Source organism: Cygnus olor, chromosome 7, assembly GCF_009769625.2.
Source record: "Cygnus olor isolate bCygOlo1 chromosome 7, bCygOlo1.pri.v2, whole genome shotgun sequence".
NCBI classification, from domain to species: Eukaryota; Metazoa; Chordata; class Aves; order Anseriformes; family Anatidae; genus Cygnus; species Cygnus olor.
The window spans coordinates 33131157-33155081 of record NC_049175.1 but is presented as its reverse complement, the minus strand read 5'-3'; the positions used below and the strand labels follow the sequence as shown (position 1 = coordinate 33155081).

General features: G+C 37.9%; 1 protein-coding gene and 1 long non-coding RNA gene across 9 annotated transcripts in view; both read left to right on the top strand.

Moving 5' to 3' along the window:
- ATE1 (arginyltransferase 1) overlaps nt 1-23925 on the top strand; it is an 86265-nt gene that overhangs the window by 37235 nt on the left and 25105 nt on the right. For 5 of the 8 annotated variants that reach the window (XM_040564413.1, XM_040564412.1, XM_040564411.1 and 2 more), the window contains exon 10: nt 1952-2051. In XM_040564413.1, the coding sequence (XP_040420347.1) occupies nt 1952-2051 (100 nt within the window). Of the gene's footprint in view, nt 1-1951; nt 2052-4257; nt 5441-23925 lie in introns of those variants that run through there. The other 3 variants (XM_040564417.1, XM_040564416.1, XM_040564415.1) reach the window with 2 other exon arrangements.
- Nucleotides 21014-23445, top strand: LOC121073505. The gene is made up of 3 exons (XR_005821758.1): nt 21014-21367; nt 22396-22424; nt 23002-23445. It is a non-coding gene; the product is annotated as an uncharacterized LOC121073505 (long non-coding RNA).

The window sequence follows — 23925 nt, the reverse complement described above, 5'->3', positions numbered from 1 at the left end:
GAGTTGGGTTATGTAGCACTGAAATACTAAATCTGAGTTTTGTGTTAATGAAATTAATATGTTTTGCTCACTGGCTGCCCACTCTTGCCAAGTGTTAACAGCCGTTATAATTCCTTAAATATGCGTCGTGACTGAAAGCTTTACAGAAGAGGAATTGCACGTTTGTAATCCCTTTTCCATGAGAATGATTTAGGCAGAAAAAAATGTGGGTAGATGTGATTCGTGCAGTGCAGTGGCACCTCGCTGCTGCTGCCTGGCTGATATGGAGGGAGAGCCTTTTCCTGCCTTGGGTCTCAGCTGCAGCACCCGCTCCTCGCTCCTGTGCAGCTCGGCACCTCTCACCCGATTTTGGGAACCCACATGGTCAGTTGGTCAGTGGGCTAGGGAGCCTCAAATCTCGCAAGGAAGGAATCTGGAAGGAAGGTGCAGCTGTAATGCATGAAACTCTGGTGCTCTGGCAGGGGAGGTGGGATGGAGGAAAGAGAAGGATGCTTCGTCGTTCCCCAGTGATGCTGGCCCTTCCTAAAGCACGTTGCTGGGACTGTCCCTCACGTGGAGACACCTGCAGCAGCTCTAAGCAAGCCAGCGTTGGCATTGTGCACTCATTCGCTGTGGCCCCTTAGAAGCTTGCAGGAAGCTTTGCTGCCCATGATTGGACTGCTACTGCAGCCCAGTTTTAACCTCATTACCTTCTGGTCTAATTACTTCACTCTGTTCACTTTGAGTCTTTTTGTTTTATTAAGTCAGACAGTGCAGACCAGTTGCAAGCAGTGTTGAAGACATTTTGAAATGCAAAGGATGTTCTTTTTTTTTTTTTTTTTTTTTTTTCCCCTGTAGTGTTTCAGGTTGTTTAATTGCACAGAGGTATGTGTTTAATTAGGTCCAGGATAATCAGCACGGTCTGGTAGGGGTGTTTGACATCGTGCTGTGTCTTAAAGATGACATAGGTGAGGTGCAAGTTGGTATACTTTGGTAGTACATAAACCTCACTTTTGGAATCTGCTGTATTTACCTGGATTTTCAGGTAGGAAGTAACTTCTGGACGTTTTCCTTTTAGAATGGATGCGTATAGTGCAGAATTACAATGTGTCATGATGGTCTCAGCAAACTACATCCAACTGAAGGGTTTTTGGTATATTTAAACATTCTTACTACTAACTTAATTTTGAAGTGATAAAAAACCCACAGTATTTGTACATGCTTCCTATCTGCACGTGCTCATGTCCTTTTATCCCTTCAGCCTTGAAGGTAAGAACCAACATCCATGTTTGAAACAAATGTGATCTGCAAAGTTACAAATGCTGTGAAAATGAGTGTTGTATTAGAAACACTGGCAGAATCGTTGTAGAAACGCTGCTTTCCTCTTGCCAGTAAAACGAGAAGCAAATGTATTTTGGAATACATTAACAATTCCCTTTCAAAATAAATGAGAAAATCATACAGACAAACACGAGAGGTGAAAAGTAGCTTTTGTTCAACAAAGACGGATGTTTTTACATGTAAATTGCTAGAGTGCAACGAGCAGAACAAACAAGAGGCTTATCCTTGGAGCTTGTTTTTTAAAAATACTCTGATGTTTTCCTGAGCTACATCAGCCAGTCTGTGTACGGTCACTGGTTCAGGTTTCTGTAGAATTCCAATGTGCATGAATATTAACAGGAAACCTGTTAAATAGAGGCTTTTAGTCACTTTTCTCTTCAAATTTGAAGTCAGTCACTTGGCAGGGCAAAATGGAAGTGTTTTTAAGCCTGACACAGTGTTTTGTATTTTTTTTATTTTTATTTTTAAGCATAAGTGTTGAGTTTATTATCTTCATTGTTTATTTGATAGAAGTCTAGTCTTTTAAATAGCCAAAATCCAGGTAGTTGTAAAGCATTTCCTTTATGAAGAAGTAAAATGAATGTAGGAATTATATTCATAAATAGTCTTTTTTTTTTTTTTCCTTTCACAGGGAAATTGCGTTTACTAGGAAACTTCATGAAAAAGCTCCTGATCTCTGTTTTTATTATATGGGTTTCTACATTCATTCATGCCCCAAAATGAGATACAAGGTAAAGTGTGTTTTTACTTATTTCCTTAGCGTACAATTATTCAAAGCATCTGACAGTGTTCATAGTAATATAATATTTTTGTAATTATCATTTTGGATTTTAATGGGGACTTTATATGGTTAAATTTGAATGTTAGTTACTATTTAACTTGGCTTAGGATTTTCTTTTTTAATTTAGCTGCATGTGGTACTTATTACAAGTTGGCTTAAAAGCTGTTCACATGGAGAGGTTTTCAAGGCTGTCAGATAATAATTTGTCATTTGGTTACCTGGGTATCTCATGTTTACCATGTATCTGGCAATAGACTAAAATTCTCCCTTTTTTGGGTTTGACTGAATATTTGTTGTTAGTGCTTAGTGACTGCTGGCAGTGATAGCATGACTTCTTGGTCTTGGCTTTACTTGGGTAGGTATAGGGGACTTGCTCTACAAATCAAACCTCTGAGAAGCTAGTTTAGTAGCAATTTTGGATCAGGTAGCAGATTTTTGAGGAAAGGGTAAGGATGTTTGGCATAACCAGTGTCACCAAATCACCCATAATCCATTAGCCTCAGCATTGTTAGACCTAAGTACCCAAGGGTCTCTCTCTCTCTCTCTCTCTCCCTCTCTCTCTCTCTCTTCTATGTGGTTTAGATCCCACTTTTTCTTTATAAGCATGTCACTGGCTTTTGAATATTACTGTACAATTTCAGAATACTGAAAACTGATAGAAAATTGCTGAACGTTTACACGTAACAAAATATCTCTTAGTAATCTGGAAATGTAGAAGGCTAATGAAATCTGGAGTAAGAGTTGCAGTGTTTACTTTTTTCATCCCCAAAGTTTGCTAAAAACTTGCATTGGTTTCAGCTAGTTTTCAAATAGTCAAAAAGCAGTGAGGCGCATTGAAGTGATGGTTGTGAAGGAAAAGCCAGCTGAGCTTTATCGTGGCCTATGCTACAGGTGACCATAAGGATTCGTTTCTCCCGCTATCCTTTTGTTACAAGGTGTTTCTCTTTTCTCTTTTTTTATGCTTTGCCAACTTGAGTTCATCGTCTGTATCTGTGGGCCAAAACAAACATAATATAAATGTTGAGGGAAACGAAATAGTGTATTGGAGAATGCTACCAAAATTTTAAAACTAAGCTTTGAAAGGCTTCTGGATAATGCTGCTGCTTTTGTGAAGTGATTGGTAGTGGTAGAATGGAGTGGGTAAGTACCAGCTTTGCGGATTAAGCAATTTAAGCAATGGCCTCTTGACTTACTGGCATTACATGTTGGAGACTGTGCTTGGTTGTCGTTTAACAGAGATGTTAGAGGCTCCGTTCCCTTACTGACATTAGTCTGGAAGAGGGAAAGGCTATAGGTAAACGTTGTTGAACAGATGCCATGTAAGCAAATTAAATGAAGGGAAGAAAAGGAAGGAGCTGAAGAGCTAACCCTGCTTTTATTCTCTGCTCGTGATTTTCTTTGTAACGTACCTGGTCTAGGATACTTGGAAGTGGAGGTTAGGGACAGCACCGCTGCTTTCTATGAGCTGTGTCTTCTAAGAACACATGCATGCTGTACTTGCTTATAGTGAAGTCACGGGATTTGGGAAATCTTTTGAAATTTTCCTTTAAGTCACAGACTGTGATCAGTGGAAATGGATAAGCTGACAACTGAATTTGATTTTTTTTGAAGAAAACGCAGAATGCTTCTAGCAAAAACACCTGAGCTTGACTACTGCTTTGCACCATACTGTCTGGTGGAGTTCGCATTTCTCAGTCTGAATGCTTTCTGAAGCTGACTTTTTTTCCTGCTGAGGAGGACTAACAGATAAATTGGGACGTATAAGGAACAGTAACTTTATGATGCTGATTTAAGGAGTTTGATGGAGTTCCACTTTGCGTGAAGTCTCAGTCTTCTGCACACAACCTGGCTGAAATAATTGGGGGTCTGTGCAATGAACTGCTCCGCTCATTTATGTTACAATCTGAGACTTAGGCATTAATATTGTTAGCATGCGGACATAGCCGAATGTTTTAGTTTTAAATACACATCTAGATTGGAGGTATAGATATCCAGCAGCAAATGTTAAAACTTTGTGTAGACATCTCTTCTGGGTTCTAACTTTTTTGTTCATGTAAAGTAATTTTTAAACATCAGTTTTAAAACATTTATAGTAGGCGATCGTATTCAGCAGTGACTGAGCCATATCTAATAACAGCTCCTGGCTTCTGTATCAGATCATCTAGGTCACGTCGTGTGCTCTGAGGAGGTCCAAGACATCCACATAATATTTTGCTGAAGTATTCTGCTTTCAGTTTTCATGCAATTCCTCCTAAAATGCCATCTATATGTTTATCCAAGAACGTTTCTTTGAGCAGCCATCTTGCAGTACGGCCACAGCTTTACACCAGTTGCCTTGCGTGGGGCACAGCTGCCAAGAGGTTTATCCAGTGCTGAGCGAGTCGGGCTGAATTCACAGGCAGTGTGTTTTTGGTGGTCAGTGTGTCACATTTTCATCTCTACAATTCTATTTCTACAAATGGTACAATTTATAGTGTAAATAAAGTGTTTTGCCCATTGAAGATCAGAAGCGTGAATGTCCTGGAAGAGGATCCTCGAGGCAATGTTCCTGTGGGTCAGGAATAGAGTTGAAGAATCCGGTGTTCTCAGGTAGCAAGCTGATGGGTAAAGAACGTCATCCGTCCCATGGAACAGATCTGTAATTACACAAGTTCTTAAAAGGGAACTTTATTTCTTGACTCCTTCCTCCCTTCCCTTTCCTTTTGTTTCCAAACAGCTCACATTTGATTGCAATGTGATTATTGAAACGGTGGAGTACCAGGGAAGTCACCAAAGATGGCGAGGGGAATATGTAGTAATCTTAAACTATTTTTTAGTTCTCAGCTCTTAGACTTGTTCCCATGTATGGGTTAATATTTATGAGCTGGTAAAATAAAACCTACATTAAATTTAGACAAAAGGATTTCTGTAGTTCTATTAACTATATTAATACGGAAAAATGTTATGAAAAACATGAAGCAATGGCTTTTTTCCATTTTTTCAGGGTAGAATAGGGTAATACAAGATTAAAATGGTTCTCTGTAGAAATTCACGACCTTGTGGTAAAACTTTTCAGGCTCTGTTAGATGTGGTAGTTCTTATGTTGGAAAAATAGTCTGGAAAATTTTCCAGCACTCATAAGATGCAAAGTCTTTCCTAATGCATTTTGGAGCCAGTGATAAAAGTCTAAGTACAAGAAGGTATTTTATTTTAGAATGATGTTGGTCTCAGGCTCGTTTCTCATGTATTTAAGTGCTGTATCTGTAATTGTAAATGCATTTTCAGTTGAAGACATTCGTTTACAAACATATTTATGGAATTTCAGAAATAAACCAGCTTTAGTGAACACCTACATCAGAAGGATACTTGAGAGATCTTAGATTTTTTTTTCCTGTGCCGAGCTCCTGTCCGTTTTATCCTGCAAGAATTTTATTCTGTGGCTCCATGTTATTAAATTTGCATTTTCCAGTCGCTACTGAGCTCTTTGAGATCCTAATCTACTCTTTTTTGTTATTTCCATTACATGTCTTTGATACTGATTTTGAGTCGGGTAGTGCTTGATGCTAAGTAGATTTTGTTTTTGTGCTCCTGGTCTAAATAGTCAGTGTACTTGCTGCCTTTGCCATTTAGCTCCCTGCTGACCTTAAATCATGTTCTCCTCTACGTTCTTGTGTTGGGAAGGGGGCGTTGGTGAAGTTTGCTACGTGACTTTCCTTATTTCTGTGGTGTGGTTTTTTGTTGTTGTTAGGTCTTTTGGTTTGGTGTTTTTTTGGTTTTCTTTTTTGAGGCTTTTTCACTGTCAATAATTGGATGCAAATATTGCAATTGGAGCACATATTGTCGCTGGGCTTGGCCAGTCATCTGCTTTCCCTGACACCACTCCACAACGTCAGTAAATAACATCAGCCTACTTTGAAGTGCGCGACAGATCTGGTTCCTCTTGCTGCGCTATCTCCATGTGCCATTTGAAGACCATTCTATGATTTGAAGAGGTGTTTTGACTGAAATCTTTATCCAGACTTGTATGCAGGCCAAAGTAAATGGAATTATTTCAAACAGTCTACTTCAGTATCAAGGCATGGCCAGACTTCAGATAGATGGAATACTAGAAAGGGTTCTGAAATGTCAAAAAGAAACAAAAGGCTGATTCATCTGTGATTAATCTTCCTTAAACTAAATACCTCAGGCTGACTGCGGTCGTAAGCGGTGCCCCTGGAATTTTATAGAACTCCGGAGCCAATTTCTTTGGCTGATTTTAGGAATTTCAGCATTGCTCCTCCTGCAGCAGTGAAACACAGTAATAGCCTGCAACTCCACATCCGCAGGATCTGGGATGGTCTGCCTCATGCTCGGTTCTCCGGACTTCTTCACTGTTCCTGGTCATGGAATTCAGTTTACCTTTTCAAAAAGCTTGGATTTACTGTGTAAGCTGAAATGTGTGGTGTGTCTTAAAACCAACCTCTATGATTTTTGGTTACAAGCACATGCTGTTACAGTTTTGCCACTGGAATAGCTTTGCAAAATGTCACAAAAGAGAAAAAAAAATCTCTGGCATTTTTATACCTTCATGCTTGATCTTTTTATTCAACATATATTTAAGCTGCCAGCCTGCTTTTTTCCATGGTATTACTATTTACCTTGACAGTGGGAAAAATGATAAACTGAGTGTAATTAGGAGGATTGGGCTTGCTCTGCTCAAGTCTGTTAGCACGGGTACTAGTGGCTTTTCCAGGATTAATGTTGTTGGTTTATAGGAATAATATGCATTGAAATCAATCCAAAATGTAGATTTCTTGCATAAACAGATCATAAATTGTCAACTAAATGTTCTGAAAAGTTGATATTTGTTACGTGCTGCTTGGTTCTATTTGTCAATAAAGAATGGTTAAATCCAAGTTAAAAAACCATTGCATGCTCTTAGAAAGCCATACTTTTTGGCTCTCTTTTGGCTTTGGCAACAGTGGTTGTGATTTTATTTTATTTTTATGTCAAGACCATTTAAAAACAAACAAGGAAACAATAAGCAAGGACTAAAACATACACTAATAATAATCTGAAAACGATGAATTGCAGAAGTAGGTGGAAATTATTCCATTTTTTTCCAGTGGTTTCTAGATCTCTGTCTTATTAACATTATTTTTAGCCTTGTTCCTCTTCATTTCTTCACGGGACTTCCTCAGTGGTCAGGATACTACTCCCTGTTAGCCTCAGCAGCTGGGATCAAGCGCTCGTTTCTTTGTAGCAGTGACCGTACTCTGTGTTCCTCCTAATGGTTTGCGTTAGTGGCTGAGGGGAAAAAAGACCACTCTGAATTATAACTTGGGTTTTGGCATTGAAACCCAAAGGGATTTTTGAGGAGTCTTTTGAAATGGCTGGCCAAGACTTCCAAAAGTATTTTGGATGATTGACTCAGCTGTAAGGGGGGGCATTCCTGAGGGACTTTATCTTTCACTGTGCATGTGTTGAATGATTCAGTGTACATGTGTTGAATGCTTTTGAAAATCAAGTTGCTTTAGCTTTCAAGTTGTAACTAGTGCAAAAAAACTCTCTCCTATGTATATGTTTGTCCAGTGTTTTTGGATTAGAAGGTTGGCTATCTGTTTTTTTGATCTGATAAGTCATCTTTTGCTGTATTTGGGACTGCAGCGTTGTTTATACCTTGCTATTCCCCCCTTTTAATTTATTTTCTTTTTCTCTGTTGTTGTTTTCTTCCATAAAAGCTTTCTCTTTGCAGTTTCATCATCTGGAAGACTCTTACAAGCGACTTAGACCACTTGCTGCGTAAATGCTACGAAGTGTGTTGGAACGAACAACTATGAGAAAGTAGGACAGGGTAGAAAATATAGGAGGAAAAGTTTTAGTTCTTGATGTAGTGCTAGTGATAAATATTTTAAAATATTTCCTATTTACTTTGGATAGCATATTATAAAGTGTTTGAGACCACTTTGTATGTTGCCTTCCTGCCCCCCTCTCCCCTTTCCTTTTAGATATTTTTCACCAGGTTGTGAAAACTGTTATGATGATGAGCACTGAAAGGCAGGAATACGCAGCTCCTCTGTTTTGGATAGCAACAGCCATTACTGAATGCTGACAGTGGATTTCCACTGCAAATAAAATTGCTTAAAAGTAGAGTATCAGTTTCCATGTTGTTTTTTATAGCAGTTCAAGATAATGATTACAAGTACTTTTTTTTTTTTTTTTTTTTAAGATGTGTTTTATACCAGGCGTAATTGGTAATTTATTCAGGCTTTTCCTTGGTGCATGAAGCTTTGCTGGATTTCACGCAACATTTGCAGGGCTAAAACCAGTTGGAATCCCATTTTACTGCTAGAAACAAATGCAGATCCCAGTCATATCTTTCTTCTTAACTTTAATTTTCCTGTTTAATTTTTATAACCAAGACTTATTTTTTTGTCAGTTAGAACTCCTTTGGGGAAAAATGCAAACACACCCTTCTGGCTTTTTTCTAATTTTGGAAATGTGGATTTCTTTTCAGTTGCTTACTTCAAGCTTAAGATGATTGAAGTGTGGCAGAACTGAGGTAGCAGCCATACATGTATTTATGACTATATTATTTGTAGACTTCTAACAGGACAGAATGAAATGCCTGTTACGTAGGTCTCGGCAGAGCTCTGAAGTGAACAAGTCTTTTTCTCATTACTGTGCTGTCCCTTGAGGAAAAAACACCATGTGCCTAAAAGCAGAAGTTTTGGGGTGTATGCTGTACAAACTTTGAAGGAATTGGATCTGAAAGTCATTTTGTGGACTAAAGTTGTATTTGCAGGATATGGCCTTGCTGAAGTTTCACTTGTACACCTGTAACTTTTTATTTGATATGGCTCCAATTACACAACAAATTTCCTCCAATTTAGTAAACTTTTTTAAATGTTTAAATTGTAACTTTTCTATACTGGAGGTATAAATATTATTAAATTGGAGTAGACTCTCCTAAATCTATCCATTCGTTATCTACAGTATGACGTGTCTTTGAAAACCAACCTCTCCCCAGTCAAAACCAATCAAACAAAAAAAAATCAATCCCCAAGAGAAGGAATTCCCACATAGGTTCCTTCAGATAAATGTCCCAAGTCATTTAAGTAATTCCAAATATGAGGTGATTAAAATACTTTGATTTTGTGATTTTGATGATAATATTGAGTCTGTTAATGATTTTAATATTAGTAAAGAGTCCTTGGTTCACATACAACAGATGTATGTCTGTGCATAAGGATATACATATATATATACGGGGAAAAAAGGATTCGCCATTCAGATTTTCCAAAGAGAGGTGCTATTAACTACCTACTTATGCACAGCAAGAGGAATATGTTCTACACGCTTCATTTGCTGCAGGAATTTTGTGAACTTGGGATGACTTTCCTGTAGTGTTTCTTTGATAAATATAATTTTGTTAATTTGTGTGAGGCCTAAGTAAACAAAAATCTAACCTCAGTTTAATAAAAGCACACAAGTAAGAGGTACAGTTTGTTGAACTCTAGGCCACCTCTCAACCAGGGGATGTTTTCAGAGTTATTAGGGGTAACTTGACTGCATCTGTCAGAAAAAGCTGCTGAAAAGATTCATTTCAGGTCATGTTAATAAACCTGACGCAAACCATCCTCTGAATGATAATAGCTGGTAGAAATTTATCATGTCTAATTCATGGCCCGGAATAGTCATAAATTCACTGGTTGTTCCTGCCTTGTACTGAGTCTTATTTGAGGGCTTGTTTGGGGACTCATAGCAACTATTAGCAATTAAAGTGAGAACCATAAACTGTGAAATATATAGACAAAAGACGTGTGGGTTTTGTTTGGTTTGGGGGAGAGGGGTGGAATGATCTACTTCTCAATTCACTTTATTAATTTTTCTCCCTCATCCAAGAAATGAGGTCATGGCTCATGTTTCAGAATTTTCCATATACAGTTCTATAAATCCACTGGTCATCGCTAGTAAGTGTAAGTTGCATATAAGTAAATTCATTTTTTAAAGTTTCTAACAACAAATGAATTAATATAGTGATGCTTTGTCAGCTTTATTTCATTTTTTATCGATGTAATTATTTTTGGACCTGCAAATGCTAGTTAACCTTACTCTGAATTTTGTCTGTCTGTGTCTTTGGCTATTTCCAAAAATGAGTGAATTTGAATATGCAGAGACAGGCATCTCACAGTGCCATGATGCAAAAAGTGAAATACTTCTGTGGTCATCACTTTTCCACACAGACATAGTCTTTGTGTGAGGTTGTTCATAGGCATGCTAGTTTTCAAGTGTTGGGCAAAGTATCAAAGTTCATGTGTCCTGGAGAAAAACCAGCCTTTTAAATCTGTCACCGAAGTCATTGAAACACAGGTCAGTTTTGTCTGTGCACTGGGTCTATTGAAACTGGTTACACCTGGAATATTGGAGCTCTCATTTGATTGCTCTTACTGTATCCTTTCTTATTTTTACTATTTCACTGATTATATTAGCTTAAATTAGGCAGTATTGTCAAGTGGAATTTATTTGGTCTGAAAGCCAGGAACTCCTGCTCTTCCTGGCCCTGCCATATTTCACGTTGTGGTCCTTACAGTAGGAGCTGGCTGGCAAGTCAGTTAATCTATAGAGACATTTTTTCCTCCAATTTTCCAGGAAAGATTTAATGGTAGATACTTTAATGAGGTCTGGTTTTACTAAGACCTCATTAATTTTACAGAAGTATCACAGTACATTTCTCTGAAGTGTTACATTTAATATAGATGACAATTCATTATTCTGAATGATTATTTTCTTTGTCTGAGTTTGTTTAGCTGCTCACTGTACCGAGTCTCCAAGTACAAGTATATTAATGAGGTTCTGTTATTTATCCCTGATCCTGATGTTAAACACAATGCTTCCAACAGTCCAGTTTGTAAAGAGTTTTCTGTGTTTTATGACAAAGGTTGCTGGGTGCTTGTACATCAGTGTTGCCTGCGTAGGAACTAGAGTCCCAAGTTCCTGTAGAAGGGAATCCTTTGGAACCGTGAAGAAATAGAAAAATAGACTTGTCAAGGCCTGTGAGGGAGTTTGTAGTCCATCCCCTTAATCCAAGACAGATTCAACTATATTTAAGTTGACTTTAAAGACCCGTTGGACATACATCTGCCAAAGGTCTCCTTCGACAAACTTATATATGTCTCCATGTGTTGGCAGTTATATCCTTGTGCTTTATTGGTCTTCCTATTGAACTGTTTCCTTAATGTCTGTCCTAAACCTTTCTTACTAAACAATATTATTTCTTTTCTCTTTTTCCCCAACACTGTTCCTTCTAAACTTGATGGCTTCCATCATGTCTCTTTTTGCGCTTATTTTTTCTATGACAAACAAACTGACCAAAGAAACGAACAAACAAAACCCACAAAAAAAACACCTCAGTTCCTTTTAATGTTTTCTCCAAGTTATATTTTTTAAACCTTTTGCCATTCTTTATGCTGTATAGAGAATTTTCTTCAGCTGTTCCATTTCTGTTGTAAAGAATGATATCTAAAATTAGGCCTTCCAATGCTAAGGACAGCTTCTATAGGTTATTTATATAACAAGAATTGTTAACTTCATTGTATGGAAGAAGATATTAGACTCTGGAGGCAAGGAGAAAAGGTGCAAAGGAGAAAAAATGGGAATTGTATGAGTACAAAGTTTTCAGGATGGTCTAAACTGGGATTTTGTTGAGTTATTTTTAGTGCTAATGTTTGTGGCTGAATATAAGAGCACTGCATGTATATGCTCTTGTGGCTCTCTTCTGCTCACTCTGCGTCAGCTAAGTATCTATTTAAAGTTCCTTTTTTCTTCTTCTTTTCAGGGGAGAATATTGCATTAAATGAGGTGACAAAACATAGAGGTTTTTATGGTGGTTGCCTACAGTGCCTATTGAAATTTTCAAGACAAGTTTTATCATGCTTATTGGAGCAGATGCTGGAAGTGGCTGTTCAAAGAAAGGAACAAATTAAGAATAGTCAAAGCCCAGAGTAAATACACTTTACTACTGGGTTGCAGATGATAGTAATTAATAGTGTTTTCACAACACCAGTAGGAGAGGAGCTTACTTCATGTTATCTTGTGGTAGCCACCAACATTATTCAGAGGTATAGATGTTTTTAAGTTACATACTCCCTTTAATTGATATTAGAGGCACCACATTTGCTCCACATTCCAGTCTAAGTTTATGGAGCCTGGCAGGCTCTTGGATGATGCTGTGTTTTCACTAAAACCATCATGGGGACACTGGAGCTCCGAGAGATTGTGCAGAGCTGGGCCTCAAGCAGAAGGGTCAATGGAGAAGCTAAATATTTTTGTTACAGCTTCTTTAAAGGTTTTGCTTAATCTAATAAAATTGGTTCCCCAAGGCTTTCAAGGGTTACCCTACTGAGGAGGCCCAGAAAGATATGTGAGCTTGATGAACTGTTGTCTTTTGAGTGTAAGATGACCACAACAAACCAAAAAACCCTTGCTGTTTCCAGACACTGCCATGAGGTTTCAGTTTGTCATGTGAGAGAATTAACCGCTGCCGAAAACTTTTAGTTGTGTTCAGATGAATAACTGAACTGTCCTAAAAGGAATGATTGAACTTGTTTCAGTACTGGAAACTCTTAAGAGTAGTTATTTGCTGTGTTATGTGTATAATATAATTCTGAGGTTTCATCTTTTTTAGTAAAATATTACACTGTTTGCTTCCCTTGCCTTTCTCACTCTGAATAAAAATGATAATTTGAAAATGTTTTCATGAATAAAACAGATAGAATGACACAAAAAGAGGGGGATGAAAATGATCTCATTATTAACCAGTTGAAGAAGAATGGGTTCATGGAACAAAAGTACACAGGAACCAAATTCTTCATTTCATCCCAATACAAATGCACTATTGTTTTATGGATGGATAGAAGACAAGATGAGCTTTTTCCACTGATCTATCGATTTTACTTATTTAAGATACTAAGGCTGGTGTCCCACAGGGCTACTCTAGTGCTAATAAGTTCAGTAAAGTTCATCCATGATTTATGATTTTTTTTCTTGTACATTCTTTCCATTTTACTCTTTACTGGTTGGCATTGTGTGGCTTGTTATTAATTGTTTTTAATATTTTCCATTCGGGGTGGAACAGAGAGATTGGCAGACATTTTTGTGTTACAGTCGGTTGTGGGAGGACTTGCTACTCTTTCCATCCTCCATTTATATCTTACAGTGACAGTGAAGGATACTGAATACAGTCACAAAATTAGAGAGTCATTAAAGTTGGAAAAGACCTCCGAGATAATCTGGTCCAACCATCCACCTACCACCGATATTGCCCAATAAACCATGTCCCTGAGTACCACATCTACCCATTCCTTAAACACCCCCAGGGAGGGTGACTCTACCACTTCCCCAGGCAATCTGTTCCAATATCCAACCACTCTTTCTGAGAAGAAATTTTTCCGAAAGAAGAAATTTTTCTTAAAATGCTGCAGCACTGGCTGTCGTGCCAGGGAACCAGTTCCAAATTTCGGCCCCTGTCTCTGAGTTTGGGCAATCGGAGGATGCTGTGCAGTGAGATCAAGTGGGGATCTCCATGGGGAGAAGCTTTGTGGCTGCTGCACCACAGCTCCTGCTGACTTAGATGCAGCACTGAGAAAAGATCCAAAGCTCAGCACCTGTGCAGCTTAAATTATTGCAAAGGGGTGTTTTTATATATGTTTTTTGTACATCGTTGTGTGGTTTTGATAGAGCTTGTTTTGTAAGTCTTGACCAAAGGTTTATTTTAGAAGATAAAATTCTGAGAAAGAAAACAATTTATGCTTCACTGTTTGCTGTTGATGAAGCTTTAATGGATTTATCAGCACAAACACTTTTCAGTGGGTGGAAATATATCAATAAGCGTTGATAAAGAAATTGTGTGTGTTAAACGTTGTCTTCGTCACATTGATGACTGAATTGGTGGTCCCCCAATGCCCTTATCGACAGCCCCACCTTCTGATGAAATTCTAAATGATGGTTTATCTCCTGTACTTGTGCTGTGGGAAGTCGATAGTGTGATGATCCAAGAGAAAAAGTGATAATATTTCTCAGTCTCATACCAGTTAATTTAGAAAAGTTGTAAACTGCCACAAAAGTATTTAAAGCCTTTAGTACGTGATGAGCTGAGTTGTGTGTAAGGTGGGCCTTCTTTAATCCTCGGTCTCTGTGGTGATTGCATGTCCTTAGAGCAACTACAAACACAAGTGAGCGTGAACCTTCTCCTCAGAGTCTCTTAAAACTACAGATATTGTTCTTTTCCTGAGATTTATGAACTCTTTTGAGGTTCAGGGCCAAATTCTTGGTGCCCGGCTCCTGGACAGTGCAACACCAACAGAAAGCTTTCCTCCAGGGGCAGCTGGAGGACATCCAGGCCCGTCCTCATCAGCGTATAGGCCTCATTAGGCCCACTGGGAGCTAAAACAGCTTTAGATGCCACCGAGGCTCAATAGGGGGCAAATAAGTGTTTTAGAGTCATTTTGGATACTTTCCTTGAGATACGTAAATCTGGGTTAAACTGTTGTATCAAGACTTATTGGCAGATGATAATAAACATTCAGGTATTTATTACACTTTGCTCTAGTTTAGAAGTGTGTTAAAAATGCATGAAAGTGCATAAATCTGCATCTGTGTTTCAAGATGCTCGTGAACTTGAATATGTTGTGGAGCATTATTTAATTTTGAAATAAAACAAGGTGATTGGGCAATTTTACTTGTTTTATTATTTTAAATCTGAAAAGTAGGAATTATAAACTGATCGAATGTCAACAAAGTGCTTATTTTTTTGAAATACAATTCTACTTTTAATATGCCCTTAATCCAATATTTAGATGTACATTTAATATACCCTTGAATTACCAGAGTTTGGTGTGGTTGGGATGTACATAGCGTATGGTATAGTTACTGATTCCAACCTTCAAACTTGTTTTTTTCTGCTAACATGGTTATAAAGAAAACGGTTTCCAAACATCTGGCATTAAAAGAAAACTGAAGTGTTGATATTTCAGCTCAAATACTTTGGGGATACATTAATGTTAAGCAGTATGTTTTCCTAAACATGCAAGTAGACATTTGTGTACCTTTTAATCTGAGTTATTACCCTTAAAGCATAATAGTGAATCTGTTCTAACCAAGTATGAGAATAGCATTGAACTTGAGCGGTTTTACTGAGCCACAGACACAGTCGTGTGCATTTACATTGTTAGTAGATCCAAAATCTGCATCTAGAATGACTGCAATAGTATTGCTAGTGTAATTTCTTTTTTTCTCAGTTTTGTATACTTAATAAAAATGGACTTACTTGACAAGAATTCCACTATTAGAAGTTTAAGATTTTATTTATATATAATAAAAGAGATATAATTTAACGTGAGGAATTTGAAAGCAAGTCATTGTGAAAAAGAGTATGTTGAAAGGATTCTCTTATGTTTAATAGGATATGTCTTCAGGCAGTTATCATTCCCTGCAAAATAGCTTGACAAAAATTCAATACATCTATCTATCTGGACATATCTTCTGTGTTATCCCTGCCTTTGTTTAGTGTTCCTGTATTTGGATTCCTTTCCCGCTTTCTTCTCTTTAGCCCAGTTCCCAAGAGACTCAAATGTGCTGAAGCCCAGAAACTGTGAATCTTGGTTTAGCGTTTCTTCTGGCAGCTAGCAGAGCTACAGCCTGTTTTTTCACTTTTGAGCCTTAAGGTTGAGCAGATGAGCAGCAGCTTGTACGGACAGTCATGTCAGTTCACATTCAGCTTTCTGCAGGGCTGGATTTTTTGACTGTGACGGCAGGTGTGTTCGTGCGCTGTCGGGGAGGCGTCGTGTCTAGCTGCTTTATATCTTTTCATCTGGGGGACCGCTCTGCCACGGTGACAACACGTGTGGTTTTTTTTGCAGTGCAGATTTTTGTCTCATTGAGATTACTCCACTGTTACCAGGAATGGCTGCAGTTCCACTGTTACCAGGAATGGCTGCAGTTCAGGCGCCTGGCTTGTGAGTTCCTCCTGCTGAGGTGGGCACGAGGCGAAGGACGATGGTCTCGCACGGACTGACTCTTTGGGGAGCACATAGAGGGACGCTGTGTACAAGTTCTCCTCTCCCAGCAAACAAAGAAAGCTCGTTTAACGAACACTTAGCTAACAAAGTTGACCTAAAATTAGAATGCTTATTTCAGGAATGAAAATTTACAATGAAAATAAACATTTTTATGGGCAGTAGAAGAAAGTTCCTTTAGAGTGCACTACTTTGATGGACCAGACTTTTTGCACAGATACTTTTTTCTGTATTTACTTCTAACACATGCTTGAAATACTGTGGCGAAGTGAGCCTTTTTTTTTTTTTTTTTTTTTTTTTTTTGTCTGCAGATGTAGGAGAGAGGCAGATTTCGACTTTCTGACAGTGGTGTGTTACTTTCATTCCTGTTAGTGAGATGTGGGTACTTAAACACCAAGGGTTATTGTTGCCTAATTTTTTCTCCTTCAGAGTTTTAGTCTGAATAGTATCTTTTTGTGTGTGTTAAGGATGCATTAGTTTGAATGTCACAAATGATCCCACAGAAATGAATTTTTTTTTACTAGTAAGCTTTCCTGTATTATTTTCTCTTCCTTGTCCTACAACTTCACTACTTTCACTCTTACTGTTGTAAGATTATTGCTAACATCTATTTATACCACTGTTACTTGTTAAAGTTGTTTCAGCTATGCAGCTTCTCAGGTTTTAATGTACGCATCTCTCTCTGTGGACCAACTTCTGTACTTTGGCACACAGTGCCTGTCCTTCAGCTCTCCTCCTGCTCCCGTTTGCCCAGACTGTAGGTTTTATTTGTAATGAATGTGTGGTGTCCTGCAGTCAGCTTGGCTAAAACGTACTGTAGAGTTACCAAAGGTCCAGACTAAAATGCTTCATTTCCATATGCAAAATTCAGATAAAAGCCATTATATTCGAAACCAGAATTCAGCTGCCATGGCCAGTCATGTGAAGTGCTACCAGAATTTTTCAGTTTGAAGAGTAGGATAAAACTATTGAAATATCTGCTCAATTGTACATAATGCCTAACCAGATGTGTCTGTTTCTGAGATTACTCATTATTTGAATGATCTTGGTGAATACAACAAACATATTGTGATGTATGTATGTATTTGAGATTTTTTAGAAGTGTTGAAGGGTAGATGTTATTTGAATATTTAGGAAAGCGCCTGTACTGGATATTGTGGATGTTTCAGTGTTGAAGGGTTAAAGGTTAATTATTTGGCTCTTAGTAGGTTAATCTTTCTATCGCTGATTGCTCAAAAACATGCCAAGCGTACAATATATTGATAGAAAGCCTAAAAGGGAAAAATCCTTTACAGTTCTGGAGTATCAGTTCAGAGTATTATTCCTTGTTCTTAGATGTATGTAAGCAAGTAGAAATTTAAAAAGCTGGAGTGGCAATTTTTAAAGCCACGTTGTTTTTCAACATGATTTAATTGCATAAGCAGTATAAACATTTTTAAAGATCCTGCTTCGTGTAATGTACATAGCATAGCTTAATCTAAAGCAAACACCTCTCATCTGAATTCTTAATTGGGACTATATTTCAACTCATGAACATCAGTGTTCCATAATTTGAAGAACTGTCAATTAGTCCAGTAATTTATTATGTCTTCAAATATTCCATAGAGTGAGTCAATAGCTGGGCACGAGGGTGAAATATGAAATTATGTACTCAGTACAAGGCTACCATCAGCCCCAGACTTTCCTGGGCACGTCTTGTTTTCTTGCCCTCAGAGTCTTGTCTGGAGAGATTTTTGGCAAGTCCTATGTGTTTCTGGCTGGGTTTTTGGAAACCCCATTATAAGCAGAAGCAGGACTTTGGGAAAGTCTCGTACAGAGGCACAATTCCCGGTGGTGATGTGAGCTTGGCCAGTGATAAAAGACAAAGATGATGCTGTGATGGAAGCAGACAGTGCTACACAGGTAGATCCTGCACAGAGCAGCAAGACCGTGGAGAGGCTTGGGGCATTGGGGTGGTTGAGTGGGGATGAAGGGTTGAGTTTGGGAGCTGGAAGAAGAGAAAGCGTGGGAAAGCTCCAGAGACAACTGTCGGAGGAGAGCATTTAGAGAGGCGTTAGGAAAGATGGAGAGGGTTTGGATGCTGATGAGCGCTGGTGCTTGCCAGGGGAAACAGCGCAAGGTCTTGGAGGTAACCACAGAATGCAACAGCCGTAACGGGGAGTTTGATTTGAAGATAGACAGATGGGCAAAGAACTGTCAAAAGGCCTGGATTCAGAGAAACTCATGGAGAGGAAAAAAACAGCCTCCTCTGCACCCCAGCAGCAAATACGTTTATCCAGGAGCAGATGCGCTGCACTTGGGTTAAGCTGAAAGAGCAATGTGCATGTTATGCATGCATAAACAGGGGAAACTGGAGACTTTATGGGTACCTCAAAATTAAATACTGTATCCTGCTCTAGAATATATGTGGTTTTCTCTTGTTTAGCCCTTTAGAATTGTCAAGGATCTTTATTGCTTTAAAAGGTGAAAAAAAAAATGTGTTGAAGTGAATTACGTGAGTAAGGATTGTGGGTTTGGTCCCTGCTTGTGTAAACACCACAAAAGATTCAAAAGTTAATTCGCGTAGTTTTACTTTTTGGTACATCATAATCACAGTCAATAGTTAAATATATATACATATATATATATGCACACACATGCACGCTGACCTCACACCCACTTGTGTTGTACTGGTGAATATATATTTTCTCAGAAAAATATTTTAAAACATGTTCAGTTTAATTTAAATTCTATCCACTTAATAATTTAACTCTAGGTTTGAATATTTGTATTTTTCTATTAAATGAGCATGATCTGTAGTATTTTTACTTTGATAACTAGAGAGGAGAAGCCTCTTTGACAGGACATTAATTTAGCTTTCTTGTGGAGTGTGTCTGGAAGCTGCATAGATAAATGATTTACTCCTAGATATGACTTCAGCTAGTGAGGTATTAATGAATATTTAAAGCTATTTCATATCAAGGTGACAATTCTGTATATGCATGCTGTTTATGTATGTGTAAAGCATGCATATGATACATTAGGTTGTGTGTTTTTCCTTTGATTATTTCACTTTGTTAAATTTATTTATTTTTTTTTACTTCTCACAGCTGCCAAAACAAACTCTTCTTGCCATAGACTTAAGTCAACATAGTTGGTGTGTCTCTAATGAAGCATTCCTCCTGAGGCCCCTACTTGGGTTTTATCTTTTTGTCGTAGCTTTTCTTAATCTCTCGTTCCAACTTTAATGCTAGGGTCTCCTTAAGAATTTCTGCAGCAGATTTAAAGTAAACAAGTTCCATTCCAGTACTCATGATTTTTATTCCCCAAGACCTTTGGTTTTTGAGTAAAAAGACAAAAAGCACTTAGATTTTTTTTTCACTCTACTATACTTGATATTTTTTTAATCTGTTGAAAAAGTTGGCAAAAATTCAGGGAAGCTAATATTCATCAAATGTACGAGTTTAACTCTTCTTTCGTATTGCTTTTGCCTCTTTCTTTTTAACCATGCTACTTTCTTTAGGATTCTGCAGTAGCTTCTCTATAAGCAAGGCAGATACAAACGTCCAGCTTCACCACTGTGTCCATGTGGTACTGTCTTTAATTTAACTTATTCCCAGGTGGATTTTTAATAGCAATTTCCAATAAATAATGTTAACTGGTTTATACTTTTAATTTGGAATTTATTACTAAACAAGAGAGAGAAAAATGGCAATATTTTAGGATATGCAATGTTTTAATATTCTTGGTGTCAGTCTGCAGAGTTCCAGGCAGGAGTGTACGGTGTGGTTTTCCTTTAATTCCACCCCTTTCAACATCTCCTATTTTTAATGCCAAACACAGAGTTTGTGTAGCAATGTTGAAAGCTATAGCTAGATTCAATAGCTTATTTTAATAAAATGCTGTTGTGTATAGCATGGGTTAGCAGATAGAGCCATTGTATGCAAGCACCTGGTAAGCAAGAAAAAGAAGAAAAACTCAAAAATTGACGCCAATTTTTTGTATCCTCATTTGCTTAGCCATGTACTTGTGATATTTCCCTTTGGTCCTCAGTTTCAAGTTTTCTTCATACTTGTCTGTCACTTAGATATTATTATTTCAGGTTTGGATAAACAATCGTACAAGGTAGGTCAGTTCAGAATTGACAGACTTGCTGTTTCTGTCATCAAAATGGTCTGGAGCCCGGGTTCAATAGCAGTTGTAGACTGAATAGTGCTATTTATTGGTCTTAAAGGGACCATTTTACACGCTCTTTCACAATTGTCTCTGAACAGTTTGAAACACCATAAAAATATACATTGTTTGAGCAGCCTTATACCATAGCTCACATGTACGGTGCTATGATTTGTAGTTATCACTTGACATCTCCGAAGTGAAAGGGCAAAGTTGAATTGCGTATATAATCCTCCCAGCTCAAACCTACCAGAAAAATCATAAAAGAGACTTTCCCAATGCTTCTATTGTAGCAGCTAGAAACTCAAACAAATTCAGTCTGGTAGCATTCATTACTTAGATTAAGCCTACTGAAACCTAAGAACGGTAAATGTTAAACTTGTTTGTTTGTATGTATGCATGCATCCATCTGTCTGTCTTAGCCAGAAAAATAGAGTTAGAGCAGGTATGGTGCAGGACTAGGCACAGAAATTTTATGGCTTGTGTCCAAGTTCAGGAATGTCCTTGGACACTAGATACCCATTGGCCTGAATAAATCTCAAAATGCAAAGAACATGAGCAATAAAAGACTGACAACATGTCTTTATCTTTTTACATGTATGCATTTAAATATGTAATTGGGAGATGTTAAAAGTATAGTTTTTAATCATGTAATTTTTGAACCCACAGTTTTTTTCCTTTTTTTTTTGTGCAAGCCTAATCACCAGCTTTGTTTCAGATGTAGTGGAGTTAGCCGTTTTAATGTAGGTGCTCTAATACAAGGGCCTTATTTCAGATAGAGCGGCCCAGACGCTAGCTGCAGAGGGCCGCACCACAGGCACAGGCCTCCTGAGCACACCGATTGTTATTAATTCTGGTTTCTTTAAAAGTTATCTCATTGATTAATATGGTGGTGTCAGAGAGGCTAATGGGATCTCTTTAATATTTGAGCATGGCCATAGATACACGCTATCTAATGCAGCACTTTGCTGGCCTCTCGGGCCGGCCTGCTGTGGCGTTTGTGTGTCGACGTGCAGCGGTTCGCAGCTTGAGCCTTGTCACAAAGACATCCACAGCTCCCTCAGCTTCTTGTACACAGCAGGTGGAGGGAAGGATGGCACTGGCATATAAAGGGAGTCAGAAGGGCTGGACAGAGTTAGCGACTGAAGGGGGAAAAAAAAAGTCTGTCCCAAATGTTCTCCTTTTTCCTCAGCGGAAAGGAGTTGTTTCTCTAGCAGTCCATGAACCTCTTCAGAGACCTTTTGGCCGTTCTCCAGTATCAAAAACAAGCTAGGAAGTGTTAAATATTTCAGGTTATTTTTGTGACGGGAGGACAAGGCGAAAGCAGCTATTTAGAGTGTACACTGAGTTATGAAGATAAGAAAATCCAAACAATTTGGAAGATTCCTAGAAATAACATTTTAGGAAAGCAAAGAAATGACAATATTTTCTGAAACTATCTTGAGCAGGAGAATAAAAGTATTTCTTTAGTTGTGCTTCTGTGCAGACCACCTTAGGCAAATGCAGTGTGGAGGTTTACCTTAAGTCGGAGTGAAATTTAAGATAATTTTAATTTCATTTAATTTTTGCGGTGTATTAGAAGGACACAGACAAGTAAAGGCCAAAAAACAACTTGATAGCTGTATGAATCTGAACTCTCTTTTTGTCTTCTGTCTTGATCTGTTTTACACTTACCTTCCTGATATATTTTATTTACTCGAGGGACATCGTGAAAACCTCTTGAAACATGGAAAACGTTTATATAAATGGGTGAAGAACAGCTAAGTGTGAATAGGCTATCAATATTTGTAAGCAATGATATGTTTTTTACTAGTTGTAAGAGTTGTAGGAAAAAATTACCATAGCTATTTTCCGTTTGGAAACAGTTTATCATTAGTTATTTTTTGTTAATGCTTTATGTTAAATTGGGAAATAAACAGAAAAGAGCTAGAAGTTGGCAATGATACCATTGCTTTGGTCAGTCAGTTTAAAGGCTGCTGGGTCACATTTAACACCGCAATAGGAAAGAAAAAAAAAAAAAAAAAGCGATGTCATAGCAAATTAACTGATCTAAGTATTTGTTGGTTTGAATTTTTATTTGAAATACAACTTGAAATGTTTACATTTCAGCTACAGGAAGCCAAACAATGTAGGATAAGGTGAGCCTTTCCTCTGTGAGTTTCTATGTAAGAGATGCATTGGGAAGCATGTCACTAGAAGGATGAGAATCAGCACATCTTTTTGAATAGGAAAGAATATTTCCCTTACACTTCATCTTAGAATTAGTATATGTTTTATAGGCTACAAAGTCAATTTTGGTATTATGAATAACATCCTTTGAGGATTACAGTGCATTATTCTTTGATAACCAAAGGTGGCTAAGCTCCCAGGAGTGTAACACTTAGGTCCTAAAAGTTCTCATTGCATAATTATTTCAAAGTTTGCAGTTTGGATCAAATCAGCTCAGGTGATTCTGTTACTGGAGTGTCAGGGAAGCATTTGCAATTGTAAATTTCATTTAGGTTAAATCCAAATTGTTACTTACTTCATACAGTTATCCTCAACTATACATTTTCTGATTTAACTCCTTTTTGATGTATGCTAAAGAACAGAATGGCAACCATGAGGTGGGAGAGAACCGTGCAGGTTGCTTTTTTTGTTGTTTGTTTGGTTGGTTTTTTGTTTGTTTTCTTCACAAGTCCTTCATGTCTACCTTTACACACATGGGATGCCCAGGAATGACGGCTGAGGGCTGGAAGCACAACTGGCTTCAGATGTCCAGCTCTTCGTCCCTGCTGGCTCTGGCACACCCCAAACACAGCCCGTGAAAACAGAGAGGTTAGAGTTACTCGCAAAGCGCTCTCCTGGGGATCGAGAAAGTCCATTTCTGTTTATGCAATGAAATCAGGGAGCAAGGGTCTGCCGTAGTGCTTTGCTGATGGGATTCCGGTGGGGTTGTCTTTCAGCAAAAAGACCGAATTTAATAAACCTGCAGCCCGACTCACCCTTTCTCATGTTGTGCTGCACAGCTCTAACGGATTGCTGTTGATAATTTGGAATTATTTTGTTTATGTAGTCTGAGAGCTTCTTTTTAAGCAGCTGACTGGAAATTGAGATGAAGGCAGTCTTAATTTACTTTTAATAAAAGATCAATGGGTTTATTGTGGAAAAAATAGAATACAGATGTAAACTGCACTTGATAAAAGAATTAAATGTGTGTTTAACCTTCCCTTCTTGTTTTTTCAATGCTACTGGTGCTTGACCTTTTTTTGTTTTTGAGACTATTCTCTTTCTTGGTAGTTTTACATTTTAAGTTTTACTCAGACTACAAAAACAAACTCTGCTGATGTTTTTCATCTCAAATGCTTACCAAATCCCTCGGATTTTACAAAATATTTAAAAAGTAATCTCCAGACTTAAGTCTCATTAAAACCTTTGCCCTTCCTATGGGACAAAAGTTCAGAAGAAGATTTTGATTTGGAAACTGTAAAACAAAAAATATCATGGTGTGAAGTATTAATTTAGACTTGGCAGCCGCACTGTAAAATTTATTTCCAGAAGTTTTCAATTAAAATGGAGCATATCTAATAGTATGAGGGAAAGCACCTAAAGTTTTCTTCTTTTGTAACAGGAAAAGTGCTGCAAATATCAGTGAAAATA